Source organism: Lutjanus erythropterus, chromosome 12, assembly GCF_056507025.1.
Source record: "Lutjanus erythropterus isolate fLutEry1 chromosome 12, fLutEry1.hap2, whole genome shotgun sequence".
Taxonomy (NCBI): Eukaryota; Metazoa; Chordata; class Actinopteri; order Lutjaniformes; family Lutjanidae; genus Lutjanus; species Lutjanus erythropterus.
The window spans coordinates 8,342,674-8,362,082 of record NC_139328.1 but is presented as its reverse complement, the minus strand read 5'-3'; the positions used below and the strand labels follow the sequence as shown (position 1 = coordinate 8,362,082).

General features: G+C 40.7%; 1 protein-coding gene across 1 annotated transcript in view; it reads right to left on the bottom strand.

Moving 5' to 3' along the window:
• Positions 1–1,112: 1,112 nt before the first annotated feature.
• LOC146317548 (neurocan core protein-like) overlaps positions 1,113–19,409 on the bottom strand; it is a 59,584-nt gene continuing 41,287 nt past the window's right edge. Inside the window, exons 13-20 of the mRNA XM_084731875.1 lie at positions 18,090–18,206; positions 10,754–10,867; positions 7,868–7,919; positions 7,543–7,649; positions 5,893–5,975; positions 5,273–5,417; positions 4,076–4,258; positions 1,113–2,386 (exon numbers count right to left, since the gene is read on the bottom strand). Of these exons, the coding sequence (XP_084588001.1) occupies positions 2,271–2,386; positions 4,076–4,258; positions 5,273–5,417; positions 5,893–5,975; positions 7,543–7,649; positions 7,868–7,919; positions 10,754–10,867; positions 18,090–18,206 (917 nt within the window). The 3' untranslated portion in view covers positions 1,113–2,270. The remainder of the gene's footprint in view (positions 2,387–4,075; positions 4,259–5,272; positions 5,418–5,892; positions 5,976–7,542; positions 7,650–7,867; positions 7,920–10,753; positions 10,868–18,089; positions 18,207–19,409) is intronic.

Sequence of the window (19,409 nt, the reverse complement as noted above, 5' to 3'; positions counted from 1 at the left end):
AACATGAGTTTTACCATGTGCACTATCTTAGTTTAGTATATTATGCTAACATTTGCTAAAGTCATGGCAATCCATCCAAGTCTGGTCTAGACAGACATTTCAAAGCCACAGCCACAGTCAGGGGTCATCATCAAGCCAGTAGGATTCCTCTGCGTACCATGGATGTCTTTCAAAAACAAAACAAACAAAAAAAAAACATTATAGTAATCTGTCCAATAGCTGTTCAGCCTGGACCAACTGGTGGACCAACTGAAAGTCCAGCAGGAGAGCGCTATCACCACTAATGTGGCTAATAAAAGAGTACATTTGCCTCATATAATTTTCTTTTCTTCGTTGCTTTTCTCTGTTCTGGGGCCAGAACAGTTTGGCATTGAAAATAAAATTTGGCATTTGGCAGAGTTGTGTGAAACGCTGATTATACCACGGATAAACGTAACAAGCCGAAACACTGAGCTAGCTAACGTTAGCTAGTTAACAGTCATGCGTTTTCTTGAATATTTTTGGGTGTACTTAGGTTACTGTAATCTAACAATAGAGGAGTATACTGTCCCTGTAAAATGTTTTGTAGCAGCATTTGCTGGCTGAGCAGGTTAACTAAGAATAATCCTAGATTCACAACTTCATAAAATAAATCCATTAAGATGGGAAGATTTGAATGTATTCAACTTGTCTATAGGTGGAGACATCTAGTTAGGTTGATGTACAGGAAGTGCTTTAATGGTTTCATTTGAAACTAATCCAAGCAAAGTTTGTGTAAGAATTGATAAGCAGAATCAAAATGAAAATTTCTTAATGAAACCTTTGGAATCATAATTTCGGAATCGATTCTTACTTGGAATTGATTCTCCATGCCCAACCCTACTTTTAAATGACGTTGTGTTGGGTTGGGACAAGTCGTCTTTCAATGCCAATTCAGGTTTTGTTTTCATTACCAAGTTTTGTTTTTGATGCCACAATCATCTCGCTGTTCTAACTCCACACATTTCCACATTTCCATTTTCAGAGAATCAGTCAAGTGGAGTTGGCAGATTTAAAATGCTGCAAAGAGAACACGGGAGAAACTGAAAACCAGTTGATGGTTTGTTGGCTTGAATTGAAAACAATCAGACATGTTGTTGTTCATTTTCTCACTTTATTAAGAATGGAATACAACAGCAGGACAAAAAGTCATAAGAACACCAAAAAAGTGGATGACCGATCAAATATCAAAGGGACCAAAGGACAAAAAATGGTGACATTCTACCCATCATGTAAATATAGCCGTGCAAAGATTCAATGTATTTAGCAGTTCAGATACAATCAGGTGGTTATCTTGAGAAAGTATCGTATAATCCCGTCCTCGCTATGTATGTCAATGGGACGTATTCAGTAGCTGAGAGTGCTTAAATGGGAGATGGGGGAGGATCTATTTGATTGGACAAGGTCCAGCTATTGATCAGGGATCAGCCAATAACAAACACCACGATATTTACAATACAGAGATTAGAGGCAATCAAATGATTAATTTAGTTTATCGTTGAGTTGGACTTACTGTTATATATACTGTTATAGAAAAATGATGTTACATCGGCTCTCTGAAGTATAAGTAAAAAAAGAAAGCATCTTCACTAGCAAATGATTCATAATAAATAGTAACATAACACCAAAACATAGCAAATATTAGAAAAAAGCATGTCAGTAGAATAAAACAGAGCAGCTATTCAGGTGTTTCTATGGTAAAAGTAACAGCTACAGTACACATATACAAAAAGCTTGGGGTTACCAGGGACTGAATGCTAATGTTGCATCAATTACATCTGTGCTTTGTAAACAGAATACTAGGGTGAGAGTCATTTTTCATGTAGAACAAGCAAACCTTTACAAAAACAAGTGACTCGGCACTTTTCCTAAGTTTCCCTCTGACATGCACACGCTCACACACGCTCACACACTGCCGTCAGTCCGACGGACCGACGGAGAGAGGGTTTTAGTTCGTAGACAGGAGGAGGGTTTACTGTACTGAGATGTTAGGGAGGGTTAGTGTTACAGTTAGTGTTCGCATGGACCTCGGTTAAAGGAAGCAGGGTGAAAATGAGAAGAAGCATCAAAAACACCCAAACTGAGGGAGATAAACTGTATGTTAGAGTAAGAAAACGGTATCCATCGGGAGGAGTAAAGCTAAACAGAGCATGGTTAGAAGCAGGGAGAGGAGATGGCGGTGATGTGAACTACTGTCTGTCCTTATGGGCCATGGTTAGCACCTAGGCATTGCAGATGTTGTATTATTTGGTTCAGTAGTAGCTGTGTGCGTCCTCTCTGGCCTTGTGTCCCTCTCCTCCGTGTCGCCTGTGGCGGCGTTCGTGGTGCTGGTTGTGGTGGTGGCGTCTGTACCGGTGCGATCGCCGGGCTAAAAACGTGGAGGGAAAGAAATCTTCAATCATCTGGTTCTTTCTTTGTGCTTTTCTTTAACATTGTGATCATATATGTGGTGACAAGTTATGCAAATGGTGACATGGTTTTCTTCTCATTTAGATTAGATAATTTAGTGTTATTTTCAACCAAGTAGGAAGTGGTAATGATACAGCAAGCTGCAAACCGCCGCCAAAAAATGACAAAGAGAAAGAAGCAGAGGACACGTCCCAGTAGCCATACCACCATACAACTAAGTCAGACAAAAAAAGATTTAGTATTTCCAGCACATACTGTGTCAAATGCAGTATGCCGAAAATACCAGGATGTCCTATTGCATCAGGTCGCATTTTGCAGTATGAAAGTCAGAATGTATTTCTGGCTATTCTGACACAGTCCTCTGCACGGCGGAAGATCTGTCACATCGATTTAGCCGCCAAGAGAGCACAGACAGATTACAGCTCACTGATGCTGTGTTCCAAATCAGAAACTTTTTCTTTTTTACTTCAGATTTTGTGCTACGGTCTGCGATGGATGTGTGAGCGAGAGGGTCAAAGTTCAAGGCACAATGTAATGATGAAGCAGTGCGTCTCAATCGTATGCACACCGCATTCGATTCAGACAGTATGTACTTAGCAACAGCAGCTGCACGACGCAGCAACTATTTTCTAAATGACATATCTTGTTATTTCTGTACTGTTATTTCTTGTTGCTACAACAATATATTAACAACAACTTAGGCTTACATATTGGTGTGCAGGATTTATATCAATTTGGGCTCTTTTATGCCTTTATTAGTGAGTCGACTACTGAAAGATGACAGGAAATTAGTTGAGAGAGAGCTCGTGAATAACAATTTCAATGTGGTCCTCAAGGCCATCGTGAGCACTTGGAAATATTGCAATTAAAATCTAACAAAGACGGTTAATATTATTTTTCTTACCATTACACTGTCATCGGGCCTTTATTCTGAAAGGGGTCAGTGCTGTGGTCACTGGTAATGATTATGAACTCCATCTCTTACATTAAACTATAATTTTATTCACTCTATGTGGTACACTTAAGTTGTTTACATAGTTCTTCTTCTACTCTTGTTTCTGCTATCATTGCAACATGTATCCAGCTTTGAAACAAGTTTTACAATAACAACAAAAATAATTTCCCACAGTTCCTTCACATTGCAATACAGAAAAGGTGACCGTTACTGTGTTCGCCAGCTCTTAGCTCATAGACACCTATGTGCTGGTGTGCCCTATATAGAACACTTCTGACTGGCCCATTATTAAAGATTCAGCCTTTATTAGAGCCTTATATCACATTTGTGTCTGGCCCACGGCAGCCTAATCTATTTCTCATGTGGCCCCCCATAAAAAAATAATTGCCCACCCCCGATCTATACTGTCAGCTGCTCTGGATATGAACAACAGACCTAAAGATCAGGTGTTAGGCTACATGTAAGCAGGAAATCCAGCTAAAAAAAAGTAACAATACAGTATAATAACAACCTGGCAGAGGGTTGACACAAGACATAATAATGGAGCCCTGAAACCTAAAGTCAAAAATTGATAAATTACAATTTATTAGAAAACAGATTACATCAACTTTATGATTCTTTAACCTCTAATCAGTTGGTACCTTCATAACCATGACACCTGACTTAGGATCAAGCTCGACTTTCAACACTCACACTTTGTGCAGATGATCCTCGGTCTCTCCCAGCTCCCGTCGGCCCGGCAGCGGGCGGTGGGGATGTGACGCTGGAAGAAGCCTTCGGCGCACTGGTAGCGGACAACTGCGTGGATGTCGTAGTGTGACCTCCGTCGACCTATCAGGTGAGCGTTCTCCACTGCGGGCGGCGTCCCACACAACACTGCAGGGCAAAATAAAATGAAACCATCAGGTTCTGCACATAATAAGGCTGGCATATATCTGATACCTTTAGACATCAAGTCCAAATGACTTCATGTATAACCCAGCTTCCACTTATGCAAGTGCAAATACTACTGTACAGAAAAAAGAGACATATTAGCATCTTCATTGTCCAAATTGTTAGATTTTGATTTTACTTCATTTTCAAGGCACAGCATTGCAGGTGTGTTTAGCCTCTAGGTGGCAGCCTTGTGTCTGTGTGGTGCTGAGCAGAGCTGTGGCGAGGCCAGAAGGAGGTAATGGGTCTCTGCAGCAGACAGGGAGTACAGCCAAACCACAGAGCCATGAAACCACAGCCAGACAAACAAACGCTCTCAAACTACTTAATCCTTTTCTCCGTGTCCTCCTCCATTTTTCTCTTTCCTTTTATAACTCCTCCTGACCATCCTCCGTCTCTCCAGCAGGTTTAGCTTTCACTGCTGCATTCGCATTCAGGTCGGGTCACAGGTGGAGGGTGTGGGTGAGTGTTAGGAAAACCAGGATTTTCAGATCGTATCTGTGTGAACAAGGTGATAATTGGCGATAAGCGCCACTACAGCCCAGTTCTGCTGGCTGGACAAGTGTAAGAGAGCCCCGAGGAGAGGGAGACGGCAATAAGAGGAAGATTGAGATTGATATTGCTCTAAAAAAATCAATACAGGTTTGAGGCTGAATCACAATCTTCGCTTAAGTTTATGTTCATTGTCAATTTTTGAAGCATTTTCTGCTGTGACCTTAAAATAGGAGTGAAGTTGGATGAGGCACTAACGCTTTGTGAGGAAGAAATCTCTTCTACATAAAGAGCACAAGCTCTCATGATGAGCACTGATGACTAACAGGTGGCCATCTGCTCAGAGAGCAGAAATCTCTGCTCATGAATTGATTAAGCTTTTCTGAGAAAGACACGGCGGACCTGAATGTGTCAAACAGAAACTTACTGTTTGGTCACACACTGGGTCCAGCAGCACCACTGTACCTGTGCCTTTCTTGCAGATGTAGGGCAGGTTGTAGTTGCAGGGCACGTCGTTCCACTTGCCGTCCTCATGGGCAATGGTCACCACGCAGTCCTCCCCACCTGCAAAGAAGTTGTCCGGCTGGCTCTCCCTCCAGTTCTCGTACACCTGTGCGACGGCAAAAACGACAGGATTTAGCTGCATCTGCTTCCATTTGTCATCGCCGTCTGACTGGGAAATTCCAATCTCCTCTCCACAGATGAGCACTTTCGGATTTGAGAGATTGCGCACGAGATGTTGCACATAAATGGGGACGCAGTTGTAATTAAAGTGATGAAAAATGGACAGCTTCGAACGTGCTGAAAACAAATTTTCTCAATCAGTTTCCCACTATGAGTAATAAGGTCCTTTATGAATAGCGAGTCTACTGCCAGAGTTAGAACCGTTTTAGCTGATTCAGGAGACATTTCTGTAATTGTGTTTTCCTCTTAGCCTGAAGTGGGCAGGGCTCTGCTGGAAAAAATGTGATGTCAAATACAAACATGCCAAACAAAAAAAATAGTTGCTTATTTAGTCACGAATGTTATGTTACTTGAAGGTTTTCAGGAGCATTAAAGCTGGACTGAAACAAGTGATCACTGACCAGATCGTTGCTGTCGGTCCACTGGAAGTCCTCCTCCACTGTGCGATCATTCAGTCCAATCCAGGCGTTGTCATGACCAAGACCTGTAAAAAAAAACAGCACCACATTTTCCTTTTTATGTAAAGTAATCTACTATCGCACCCATCATCACTGATAGGAGCTATTAGCACTCCAGACCACCGAAGAGCAGCAACGACTACTGTTCCTACCTGAAAGCTAAACTTTTACTTCCTGCGGTTTAGGCCGGTGTTTCTCAAACTTTTTCACACCATGTACCACCTCAGAAAATATGGAGCTCTCCAAGTACCACCTTACTGTTTTATACCGTTTGGTGCGAGCAGGTTCAATGAATTCTTCACAGACACTAGCACTTCGCTGTTGTCCACTTTATTTTTGGCACGGCTGCTCGAAATATTCTCCTCTTGGCCTGCACATCTCTTCATAATAGTTCCTATTTGGAGGCATGATTACAGTATTTATCAGGCATTCATTTTCATTCCCTTCATTTTACCTGTGCTCACTATCCTGCCATCACAGTTCAGCTTGTAACTAGTGGACGGATGACGTACATGCATGATCGTGACTACAGAGCAGGCTGATATTTTATGTATTTTCATTTTATTTTTCAAATTAATGTATTTCATTTTAATGAAATATTGTGGACATTCCCTCACGTACCACTAGAGAGAGCTTGCGTTCCTCTGGTGGTACCACAGTTTGAGAATCTAGAGTTTAGACTGACAGAAGATGCCGGACGTCAACGAAGTGTTGCTACAGTGGTTAGGTCATTCGTCAATAGGTCATAGATCAGGAAATAGGCTGCCTGTCTGCTACGTCTGCTACACTCTGCAGCAGTCCACTATTTTCAGGTAAAACGAGTAAAAATGAGAAATGAGTAGTTAAATTTCTAGTTTCCCGCCAGAAGTAGTGAAATTACAGTAATTAAATTAGAAAGTAACTCACTGTGCACATAAATAGGAGCTGCGCTACTCTAATAACAGAGGATATGAAGGGATGATGTTCTTGATGTGCCAGGACTTCATTAATTGGCTTTGCAGGCTGCCATTTTTGAGTGAAAAAAAAAAAATTGAAACGTGAGTAGAGGAGAATCAAGTCAAGGCGAACCGTGCCATGCAGAGAAAAAGCCCTATATTGTTCTACCTGTTCTTCTGCCTCTTGTTTTTTCCACCGTCCTTCTCTGCATCATTTTATTTGTGCGTACGTTTATTTACGACGCACTCGTTTGTCCACGTCCTCCCTGCATCCCACAATACATTAACATGACTAAAGAAATGAGTTAGTTTGGTTTTAGTTTTTAGATTTATGCATGACACCTTGTCTCTGCAGTTGATAGAAACATAAATACGGTGCAAACAGAGCAGAGAGACAAATACCAAAATACACGCACCGAGGATAAATCAGTCTGTGGTTCTGTACTGCAGTACACTCTGCATAACCTCTGCTTATTTTAGGCTGCTGTTAAAAATTCCTGATACAGGTACAAAGAGTTCCTTAACCTGATAATGATATTTATATTCTTTATTTTTAGTTTGTTTCTGCTTGTCATATTGCGTTGAATTTCTGTTTTTTATTTTGGTTTTCTCCTTACAACTGTGTTACAGCGGTAATGACAGAATAAAACACACATACCATTGATAAACTCCTGCTCAGTGGCGGAGATGACGCTGCTGAGGTGAGCGCTGTGCTCTCTGCAGTCTTTCTCTGCATCCTCCCAGGTGTGCCTGTGGGTGAAGTACCTGTGGGAGAACGCGGCAAAAGTGGATATGAAAACACATATTTCATATATTATGCAGCCAGGCAGGTTTAAATGGTACAGAGCGCGGCGGTGAGTATATCAGGAATAACTCCAGGCTATAAAAGAGTAATGCAGACAGATGAGGCACCTGTGGTTTCAGGTAACTGCATTGTGACTCCATTTATTCTGATGGCGCAGCAAGTTTTTCATGGTTCCTACCTGTAGCAGTGGCCGTGGAACTTCCTCCAACCATGCTCGCAGCCTTCTATGTCTGTGAGGATGAAGAGAGAAGAGGAGGGGAAATGAGAGAAGCCAAAATAATTTCTTGAAGGGCACGTAAGAGCGGAGCTAAGTGCGGGAACAGCGAGTGAGATAAAATAGTCTGTATGAGACGGGAGGAGAGAGGAAGCTTCTTTTAGCGAGCGTCCTATCTCATTTGACAAATAAAGATGAAAATATATGACTTTGGCATCTTGAGAGGGTAAATACATGAACTGTAATTACACAGCCTCGTTTTCAATTCACAGCACATGTGGCCCTGTCTCTGCTCTATTAGTATTCATTAATAACACTGAGGCCTGTGGACTCATTTATAACTGCAAAGGTTAGATATTCATTAATTCTCATTACTGCTACTACAACTACACACACACACACACACACACACACACACACACACACACACACACACACACACACACGGATACAAGGAGGACAGATCTGGAGATGGAGGTGGCTGAAAGCAGCGAGGTGATGAATCAGTGCGTACGTTGGTTTCAGTGTGTGGTTGGTATGGGGGGTGATTAGTGCCACCTACCACACAGACACACATGTAAATCTCGCCTCCTGCTCATGAGACTAGATTGCCTCTTTCTTGTTGTATTATGGGCTCCTGTATTTATGGCTTGATTGCCACCATACGCCTCTTTGATTACCTAACAGTAATCCTAATTTGCCTCTTTCGATATTCGATCACCTCCATAAAACTATTTCACTCCCAGTCAGTTAATTACTAGCTTAGCCAGGTTTATATTTAGCAACGTCCTCCTGCTTTTTTTAAAAAAATGTTATTTACTGACTATTGAACAGGGGATAGCAGCTAGCCTTTCCACCAACCAGCACCTATAAAGCTCACTAATTAATTCTTTTTTTTTTTATCTCTTCTCTTTCCCACTTTCTTAATCCTACAAAGCACTCATTATCTACCGTTTTGATAAATGCTACATAAATAGAAAAAGGTTGCTTGTCAGATTAATTTAGATTTGTATAAGTTTTTACTTATCAACAGGTTGTTTTCGGGTTGTCTGTGCTTCCATGTGATATCTCAAGAACACTTTGAGGAAGTTTTTTTGAACTTTTTCAAACCGATGTCCACTTGGACTCAAACATGAACTGATTAGATTTTGGTGGTCAAAGGTCAAGTTCACTGTGACCTGGAGTCTGTCCCGATCCCACGGCATGAATATGATATTTCTGGAGGGAATTTCATTACATTTGACACAAACGTCCACTTTGATTTCAGTGATCAAAGGTGAAGGTCACTGTGACCTCACAAAATACATTTTTGGTCATAACTCAAGGATTCATACTAATTCGCTAATTATGATAAAATTTCACACAAATGTCTAGTAGGATAAAATGATGATATGAGGACATTTTCTATCCAAAAGGTCAAAGGTCAACTTTCCTGTGACATCATAATGTTTGAGTACAGATGCTTCTCAGTGGAAATTATTCACTGGAATCATACATGTCAATATCATGATAACCTGCTTTTTTTGCCAAAAAATACACTTAGTACCTTCCATTAAAGTCTGTCAGGGTCTTTGCTTCCTGTATAATAAGTCTGGACAGATATGAACGTTGGTGGATCGATGCATACAGTCAGGAGGCGGCTGGTTTCATTTCTTTACACTCTTTGTGCACCCACATACACATACGCAAGAATGCAGTGCACAGTGCTGCCATGTGTTTCAAGATATTTCACAGATCAAAATGTTGGTAACACACAAAGACGCATGGGAATTCTTAATTATCGCGTTTTCATCGCTTGTGCTGATTGTTTGCTTATGCTATGTTTTCTGAGGTGTGATTCTATGTTGTCATGTTTTAACTCACACATTCTTCGCATGGTGCCGAGTTTCTCCTTTAAGATTTTATCCTGTTTAGCTGTTCATGTCGTGCCTTCTCCGGCTCTAACCTCATATGTTGTGTGTTTTGTTTGTTGTTTTAGTTAATTTAATTAACTTAACATCAGGCTAAGGATCAAAGATCAAGGATTTTTATTGTCATTTTCACTGTGCATTTACATACACAAGCAACAGTTGCCTTTTGGCTACCGCTGGCACATTCATCAATGTGCATTGCCCATAAGAAAGAATAAAGAAAGGGAAAATTGGAAATGGAATGCAACAGAGGCATTGAAGAAGAAAACAAGCCAGGAAACATGAAAATTTAAAGAATCTGTGTCTTTCAAAGGGGGAAATACATTTAACATGTTTGTATGACCTCAAAAGTAACTCAAGGAGCTCCACAAGGCACCTTTAAACTACATACACTACATAATGCAAACTGTGATAATCTCTAACCACATAGATCAGTATCACCATCACACAGAACGCATCAGAACTGTGTTTTTGATTCATCTAGCACACAGACATATGGCTGCGTGCATATGTATGTAGGATGCTGACTGAAAACCGTGCCAATGCTAACTGGTGGTTGGAGAACAGTGGTTATATTATTGTGCCTGCAGGAGTTTCAGTCGGTATCTGTCACCCTGCAGCCTTGTGACACACACAGATACACTGTCTGATAGCTCCGGAGAGAGATGCGTCTTTGTGATACTGTGTCATGACATGTAGCTGTAACAGACGCTGCACACTGATCAGGATTATTTCCACCAGCACGGTTTGCAACAAACCTTTCGCTGCTTGTATCAGACGACTGGGGATCTTAACATGTTCACCACTGCTGACTTTGTTGGTGCTACACAGTCCAAATGCATTTCATATGAACAAAGAATGTGTGATAACCCCCTCTCATGTAGCTTGAAGTAATCTGTTCTTCACCTGTGTGTATCTGTGCAGTTTTCTGCTCTCTCACCTTTCTCACACGTGTCTCCTCCATAGCTTGGCAGGCAAAGGCAGAGGAATGAATCAATCTTGTCGATGCAAGTGCCTCCATTTTCGCATGGCTCTGACTGGCAGTCATCGACGTCTGCGAGGAAGAAAAAGAAGCAGAAAGAGCAGAGGGGGCTGCAGATCTCATTAGAGTTCAAATTAAAAGGATGTATTCTGCTGAAGAGATGTTGTTCATAAAGAGATAAAAACGGCGTGGGCGTCTGCTGCCATTCAAGCTCTGACACAGAATGAGCTGGTCATTAGTCCTGGTTTAAACTGCAAAATGTGTCCATGTTGGTGAGTACAGTATCATGAGTCAAACAGGCTGAGAGGAGAATACAGACAGCCTCATCCGCTTTACATTCCTTATTTGTCCTCATTCTCTAGCAGAGGAGGACACTCTAAAAGCCTTTCAAGTGTTATTACATGCCTTTTTTATGTATTTACAGAGCTTAAGGTTCACTTGATGTATGTCTAATCTCTTCTTTTGTCTCTTGTCCATTGTCTCCATTTATAAAAGGCTGCATGAAGGAGGAATAGCAGGCAAATTACATTGCTTTTCTTTAAAAGCAGTTCAAGGGGCAGTCCATATTATTTGATGCGGGGTTGTATGAGGTACTTAACGATAGTCAGTGAGTTTCGTAAAGTAGATGCTGGTCGGCATGACCCTCGTCTGGAGAGGCAGAGTGGAGCGCCTGCACAGAAGCTCAACAATGTACAGTTTTTGTAATATATTAATGTAATATATTTTTCAGCTTTTATTCCTTTTGGGTTAGGTTTAGGTCTTTTTAGATAGGACAGCTGAAGAGAAGAGAGGAAATGAGGAGAGAGAGCAGGGGAATGACATGCAGCAAAGGGCCTTTGGCAGGAGTCGAAGCCACGGCTGCTGCAGAGGACTCATAGCCTCACTTCATGGGGCAAATGCTCTACCAACTGAGCTGCCAGGCCATCTAAATGCTGTATTCTAAGTTAAAGCTACATTTCTAATATTTTCACCCCTTTACTCTGCTGTCAGACAGCCTTTTCTGATGGGAAACCACTGTTATGCAAGTCAAATAACGGTTTCTCCAAACCAACCAAACTCCATTGACAAAATCAGTAATTTCTTCTCGCAGAACATGGGAGTTGCTTATCTACCACAGCCTTGATCTGTTAGTTTATTTGTGTTATTGTGGGACTTCTGTCAATCTGAACTATTCTTTTTAAACCCCAAAGTCACACAATAACACTAACAAACTAACATATCAACGTAGTGGTAGACCAGCAACTCCAGTGTTCTGCAAAGTAAAATGACTGATTTTGCCTATGGAGTTTGGTTGATTTGAAAAGAGCAATATTTGGCTTACATGTTTATGTATTTCCCGTCAGAAAAGGCAGCCTAGCAGCAAGGTAAAGCAGTGAAAATATTCTAAATATAGCATACACTTAAATCAATATTGAACAGTACATAGCTTAACTTCTGTGCTGGTACTCCTCTGCATTTTTACAAACGTTGAACAGCATCTACTGTAGTAAAAGAGTACCTCATACAACGAACTATCCGTTTAAAGTACAGACATAAGTATGGTGGACGAGTCAGCAGAGAGAGGCTGAACCCGACTGCAGGATCTGGGCTCAAGCCCCGAGTTTGGCAGCAATCCACCCTGCTGAAGAGCCCTTAGATACCCTCACAGCTCCATGGCTGCTGCGCTACTGTGCTAACTGTGCTCTCTAACCTCTCCGTGGGAAGAAAAGGAAAAGGAACATTTCTCTCCGGGGATCCATAAAGTATCACTAGATCATTGTAAATGGAGGGCATGTAATCCTCTTTCACCATTGTAGGTTTTTTTTTCTTTTTGACCCAGAGCAGCAGATATACCCAAGGACTGCAGAAATCTATTAAAACTCACAGCGAGGGAGCACAAAGAAAGCTACTTATAAGTTCAAACTTAGAGCAAAGTATTTCCTCAGATCTTAACGGTTGCTTAATTCCAAGCAAAAAGCTCAACCCTGACAAAGGTCAGAGGCTGCGAGGAGCTAAATGTGTCAGACATGTCAAACTAGAATGACCCTTTAACCTTATACAACACATTTTTGGACCGCTGTCACTACGCACACTGGTCCTTAATTATAGGATTATTTTCCAATCTGGACTAAACTGCGGTTTATCAATAAAGTACGTTTCAGGGTATGTGTGTGAGACCGCATGTGATCAAACAATCTTTTTTTTAAATCCAATTTTCTCAGCTTTAACTGTAGTTTTTTCTGTCTTCAAAAAGTTTAAGATTTGATCTAACTTTAATCCGACAACAGAGACTGTTTATCTGTTTATAAAAATGGCAGCTCTTTTATGATGAATGAAGGAAAATAAGGTTGTTTTTTTGAGGACTGATATGGGAACTGAAACCAGAGATATTCATGCTAAAATCATTCCTCAATCTTCCAACAGGCCCGAAGCTGTCATCAATCAAACATTTTTGCCTGTCTGTAAGATAAAGTAGCAGTGAGAGTTTTTTTTTTTTTAGACGTCACTTATCTTATTGTAGGAATAACCTTCTTTAACAGCTCAGTTCATTGATTTACTTCACTTAAAGCCACAATGTTTTCAGGAATGACACTGTAGCAGATTTAGGACTGAATGTATTTTAAATACTTTATGTGAAGCTGTGTGCATAAAACTATGATTACCATTACATGAAACCTGTCATTGGCATGAATCTTTATGAATGTTGAACTGTTTGAGATGTCTTTGTTATGACAACTTGATATTAATCAAGCCAACAATGTCTTTGTTATGACAACTTATTATATTATTATTAAATTACAACTTATTATATTATCCAATGATTTTGTTGGTACGACCTTACATAAGGTTAAGGGAATTTTTTGTCTTGGTAAATGTCAGGCAGTCATAGGAAAGGCATTGACAGGTTATGTCAGGTTAATGTCAAGTTGTCATAATGGTGTCTTGTTTAATGTCATAACAAAGACATTGACATGTTATGTTGTCTTGCTTAATGTCGAGTTGTCATAACAAAGACATTATGTTGTCTTGCTTAATGTCGAGTTGTCATAACAAAGACATTGACATGTTATGTTGTCTTGCTTAATGTCGAGTTGTCATAACAAAGACATCTTCAACAATGTCATCTTTAGTTTAAAAATGACAGTGTGACCGAATGATACTGAATGACAACAGTCATAAACATTCATAAAGACTCCTTCATGTTAATGACAGGTGTCATGTCAGTCTTATGCAGACCCCTTAAGAAAAAGTGCTACCTTTTAAAGTAACAGTACTGAGGTGAAATCATGCAGCAAAACTCTGATAATATGAATCATAGATAAGTTATTTTAAACATAATTGTACCAAACTCAGATTGATGAGAGATTAAAAAGAAACCGTGTGGGTGCAACTCAGACGAACGACATAATCTCAAAGGTTTAAGCATGAGAACATTTATCTGAAAATTACACATTAGCGTGTTCAGCTGAAAATTGCGGAGGCAAAGTGACGGAGAAGTTTCTTTTTACATTTATTTATTTATTTTCTCAACAGTGCAGAAAATGGTTCCTCTGGGAACGTGTAGTTACTCAGGCCTCAGACTCTTCACAAAAACACATGTTAAGTGCTTTGAATAATACAAGAGGCGAACATATAATTTTAAAAAATTCTCATATAAATGTGAAATGCCCCAAAGCTTCATGACTAGTGTGACCTTCAACAACCTCTAGATATGCTAGTTCACAGTTAAACACACTCCACCAACTTCCTCTGCCCATTAAAATCAGTCCAGCTCTTTGTTGTTCGATGGAAAAAGTCTGATCCCCTCGTCCCTCTCATCCATTATGCAGAGGGGGAGCTGCTCCTCAGAGAGATAATACTGCAAATTCTGCAAATCCATAACAAAGCCTTGCAGCATACCCACGCATCAGCTGCTGGCTGTCAGTTTGATTGTCTGTCTGTCCGTCTCTCTGTGACACTGAACAGACAAAACTCGGCGCTCGGTGGAAATTAAGGTGCTCGCACCCCAAGTGAGACCGAGAAACAGATAAGTACGTCACTGTATGTGGTTCATTTAATTACGAGGTGATCACTTCCTCGAGGAATGGCTGCTTAATGAGCCGAGCATGTGTTAAAGAATAAATTAGGACCCTTAAGACAGATTTATACCTGCGTGTCAAAGTGTCACAACACCTCTGTGCAGGTGAGACGTGGGACACTACGCTTTAGAGCCACAGTTTGGCTTTAAAGTTGGAGGTATGAATGGATAATTATGTGTATTTGATGTCTGTTATTTGTTAGTGCAGCAAATTAAATAGCAGGTAAAACAAGGTATTTATCACATTAATGCAACTAATCCTATTTTAAAGCAGGTTAATTGATTTAAAACATTACCTGCTGGTCCACAAGTTCAGATAAAATACTAATTATCTCAGTATACACAGTTGTCACACTGTTTATTATTATTGTTATTTCTATTGTTTTGTGTTTATCCCTGTGAACCTTAACGTGGGTGGACTTTTTTGAGTTGGTATGTACTGTATGAATTAAATTAATGGATAAATGGATTTAATACTTGTATGAATACTTACGTCTTGGGAATGAGCCTCAAAAACTACAACTATCACTCAGCAGAAGTTTAATTTTGTGCACACAAGTTATTACTTTTGTCCAGTGACGCCAGAAATAAACTTCCTAACCCAGCGTTGAATTAGTGCTGCTTAGACCTGGGCGATCAGTGACACGTCATCAACAGCAATAAGACAGTAGTTTGATAAAATGTTTGATAGTTTCTCTTAAATGCATTAAATGCAAAGCAACATGAAAACACATTATGAATGCGCCCAAACCCATAAACAGCCTGTTACATGACTTAGCGCCATTGTGAATTACATGAAGTCACCAAACTGCAAAACAATGATAAAGTTGTGAGTTGAACAGGTGCAACAGAGGAGTGAGTGTTAGGTCAATGGGCCCTTTATTCCAGCAGACATTTTGAATCGCTACAGTCGTGAAAAGAACAGGCGTGAAAAGAACAGGCGTGACTAATAACATTAACAGTGTCTCCTGTGAGTCGAGCGCCGTCCTGAGGAGACGGCTTAAGGGCGAAGTATGTGTCACTGATGTCTGTGACCTTTAAATCATGATTAAGTGATTGATGAAGAAATTGCAGTGAAAATGGAGTGAAAGCCTGTGGGTGGAGTTTTATGAGTGGTAGATTTTGCTGAAATCCGTGTCTGCGTTTCATTCGCCCTTGCCAGAGTGCCGCTTGACCTGCGGCGAAAAGACTCCACTCAGATGGAGTGCAGTGGGTGTACTGGTACAGTAGCTGGATGGTTAAGGCGAGTACCACAGTACCACTGTGGTTGTGGACCGAGGTGGGAAATTAACTTTTTAAAAGCCACTGACGGACTCAAAAGGAAATCATTTTTTTTTGTGTCTGAACTCTCCCAGCCACTTTCATACTTAGATGCAGAATTTGGTGCTAATTTCCCAGCATGCCCCGGACCTTTGCTGTCGCCGTCGCACCCCAGTCTCTCTTCTTTTATTTCCTGTCTGGCAAAAATGCAAAACAAAAGGAGTGCAAGTGGCTCATGAGGCTGCAGGTGTGACACTGAATCAGTTCTCAGTTGGTCGTTGAGCTGCTGCTCTCTTAAACTTAAATTTAATCTTTGGTAACACTTTCAATTATGTCTGTGTCTATAATGCATTATAAACATACTTATAATGCATTACAATCTGCTTATAGCACGGTGTAATTATAGTTAAAAGAACTCATATGTGGTCATAATGCTTTATAACAATAATCATAACACATGCAGTAAAGACTTCCAAAGGAAAATGATCACAGTGCCTCAATTTCTGACTCTTTTGCAAGGATCACAGTGTAATTTAATTTGCATAATTGCAATATGACACAATCATTTGTAACTGCATTATAATCGCTGTTATATTACAATATTCTGTGATTATAAATTACTGTAAGTGGTCATAAGGTGCTTAAGTAATAAATTAATCTGAATCCTGACTCTGATGTTTTTCACTGAAAGAATCAGACATTATTCACTCAAACAGGCTATACTTATAACTTATACTTATACTTAAACTTATACAGTGCTATATGTAAATATAACACATTTTAAGTATGTTTATAATGCATTATAGACATGGGCATCACAGTTCAAGTGTTGCCGAGTCTTTTTACAGCACAGTATCCACTCTATTTGAATTCAGACATCACCAGCTGCGTTAAAGATCTGTGTATTAGTCTGTTTTGTTTATAGCGCAGTTGGTACAAATAATATTTTGTTTAGCCATCGATTTAAGTCGGCATAAGCAACATCTGCCGTTTGCACAAAATACTAAATGGAGTGGAAACCGTGAAGTTTTGGAGCGCACCCAGTAACCACAGTTTCTGCTGTTTGTCTGCAGATGTTTACTTGTGCCTTGGACACAGGACCACATCTGGCTTGTTGATACATAATACAGTCACAGCTCAGTGCAGAAGCATGATTCAGACCTAGCCAGCATAAAGAAAGAGAGGAAATAACATGCAGATAAAGAAGAATCGATCAGGAAGATTTTGAATCAAGATACTGTCGCTGTTCTGTCTTACAGCTCGTGCAGGAGGTTTTGTTCAACATGGCCGCCTGCCGACCCCCGACCTCATCCCTCCTGTGGTAAAAAAAGCATCTTATCTCTGACCTCTAATGTTGTAATCACAAGCACCAGCGATCAGAACCTCTCAACCGTCTTTATAGCCGCACACGGACGTTCTGTTTTCTCCATCTGTCAGCAGCACATCGTAAAATCCTATGAATGGATTTCTATGAAGTTTGGCGACCATATAAAGGCCTTCGGGGGAGGAGCAATTGATTTGTTTTCTGTGCTGATCCAAATCGAGATTTCCGCCATTAAATGATTTTTTTTTTTAAGCTGTGATGAAACTAAGAGAGAGTTTGACTTAATTCCAAAACCTCTGGTATTTTTCAGTGACAAGAAATCAATTCAGCTTAAAATTTCAAGCGACTTGTAAGTTGTAGAACATTTTCGTCTTGGCAGTGAAAGCAGCCAATAGTTTGACCTTCAGTGACCATTAGCACTGCCGTACTCTGACAGCGAGCCCCTAACCTTTGACCCCAAGTCTCCATTCAGCCCCCTGCCTCGATGTGACAAACAGCTCGGCCTCTGACCTGCTGAGAGGCCGTTGGAGAGCCTTACATCAATATGTGCAGACCGACGCGGGGCCGACTTTATTTTGCCAGTGTGTGGATGCGTGCGTGTGTGTTTGTTTGTGTGGGATGTGTGTGTGTGTGTGTGTGTCAGCATCACTCACCAATCTCACAGTTTTCCCCAGCGTATCCTTGTGGGCAGTAGCAGCTGTAGCCTGTTCCCTGAGGAAGGCACTTTCCTCCGTGCAGACACGGGTTTGTCACGCAGGGCTCCACCTCGCCTGAAACAGACAGACGGATGGGGGTGGAGGGGGAATTTAGGGATTCAGAATAACAGAGTTAATTAGCGACACTGTGGAGGAGAATGTTGCTTCTGTTTGTAATGAGATTTATTTTAACAAGTATAAAACAGGTGTATCTAAGCTCACCGGCTGAATACGGCTTAAAATATTCATTTCCATGGTGATCCCCCTACACCCTGAGAAATAAAGCTGCTGGATAGAACCATAAAGGGTTCTTAGGACCTTTTCTAAAGGTTCCACTTGGAACACTTTCAGTGAGCTCCACCTGGCATCCAGCATAAAGGACCATCTGTGAAAGGTTTCACCCAGAAACACCCACGAGAGGTTCTACAGAGAACCATTTATGGTATAATAGTTCCACCCAGAACCCTTCCGCCATCTAAGGATACTAACAAGAACCCACCTCAGGGGTTTTACCAGGAACATTTTTATATGCCAAAGGTTTTACATCCAACCCACCCAGACGGTTCTACTGAGAACCTTTTAATATTCCAAGTGTTTTATCTAGAACACACGCAAGGGGTTCTACCGAGAACTGTTTTCTGTTGAAGGGGTTTTATCTAGCATCCACTCAGGGGGTTCTACCAGGAACATTTTATATTCCAAGGATTTTATGTAGAACCCACAGAGGTAGCTCTACCGAGAACCTTTTTATATTCTAAGGGTTCTATCTTGAACACGCCAAGGGGGTTCTACCGAAAACCTTTTTATGTAAGGATTTTATCTTGCACCCACAGAGGGAGTTCTGCTGAGAACCGTTTTATATTCCAAAGGTTTTATGAAGAAACCACCCAGGGACTTTGACCCAAAAAAAAAAAAAAATTAAAAATTATATTCCAAGGTTTTTATATAGAACCCACTCGGGGAACTCTACTGAGAACCTTTCTGTATCCCAATGGTTTGTCTAGAACATACCCAGGGAGTTCTACCATGAACCCTTTTACATTCCAAAGGTTTAATCCAGAACCCACCCTGGGGTTTCTACCAACAACCCTTGACCCTTGACAACCTCGTAATGGGATTTTAACAACCTCTCTCCCAAAAAAGGTTCTTTGAATGAAAAGCATTCTTAATGGAACCCCCTCTTCAAAAAAGGGTTCTTCAGAAGCAAGTGGTCCTTCAGAACGAACCCTTTCGGAACCTTTATCTCAGAGTGTAAAGTTGGATTACTTGAGCACAATT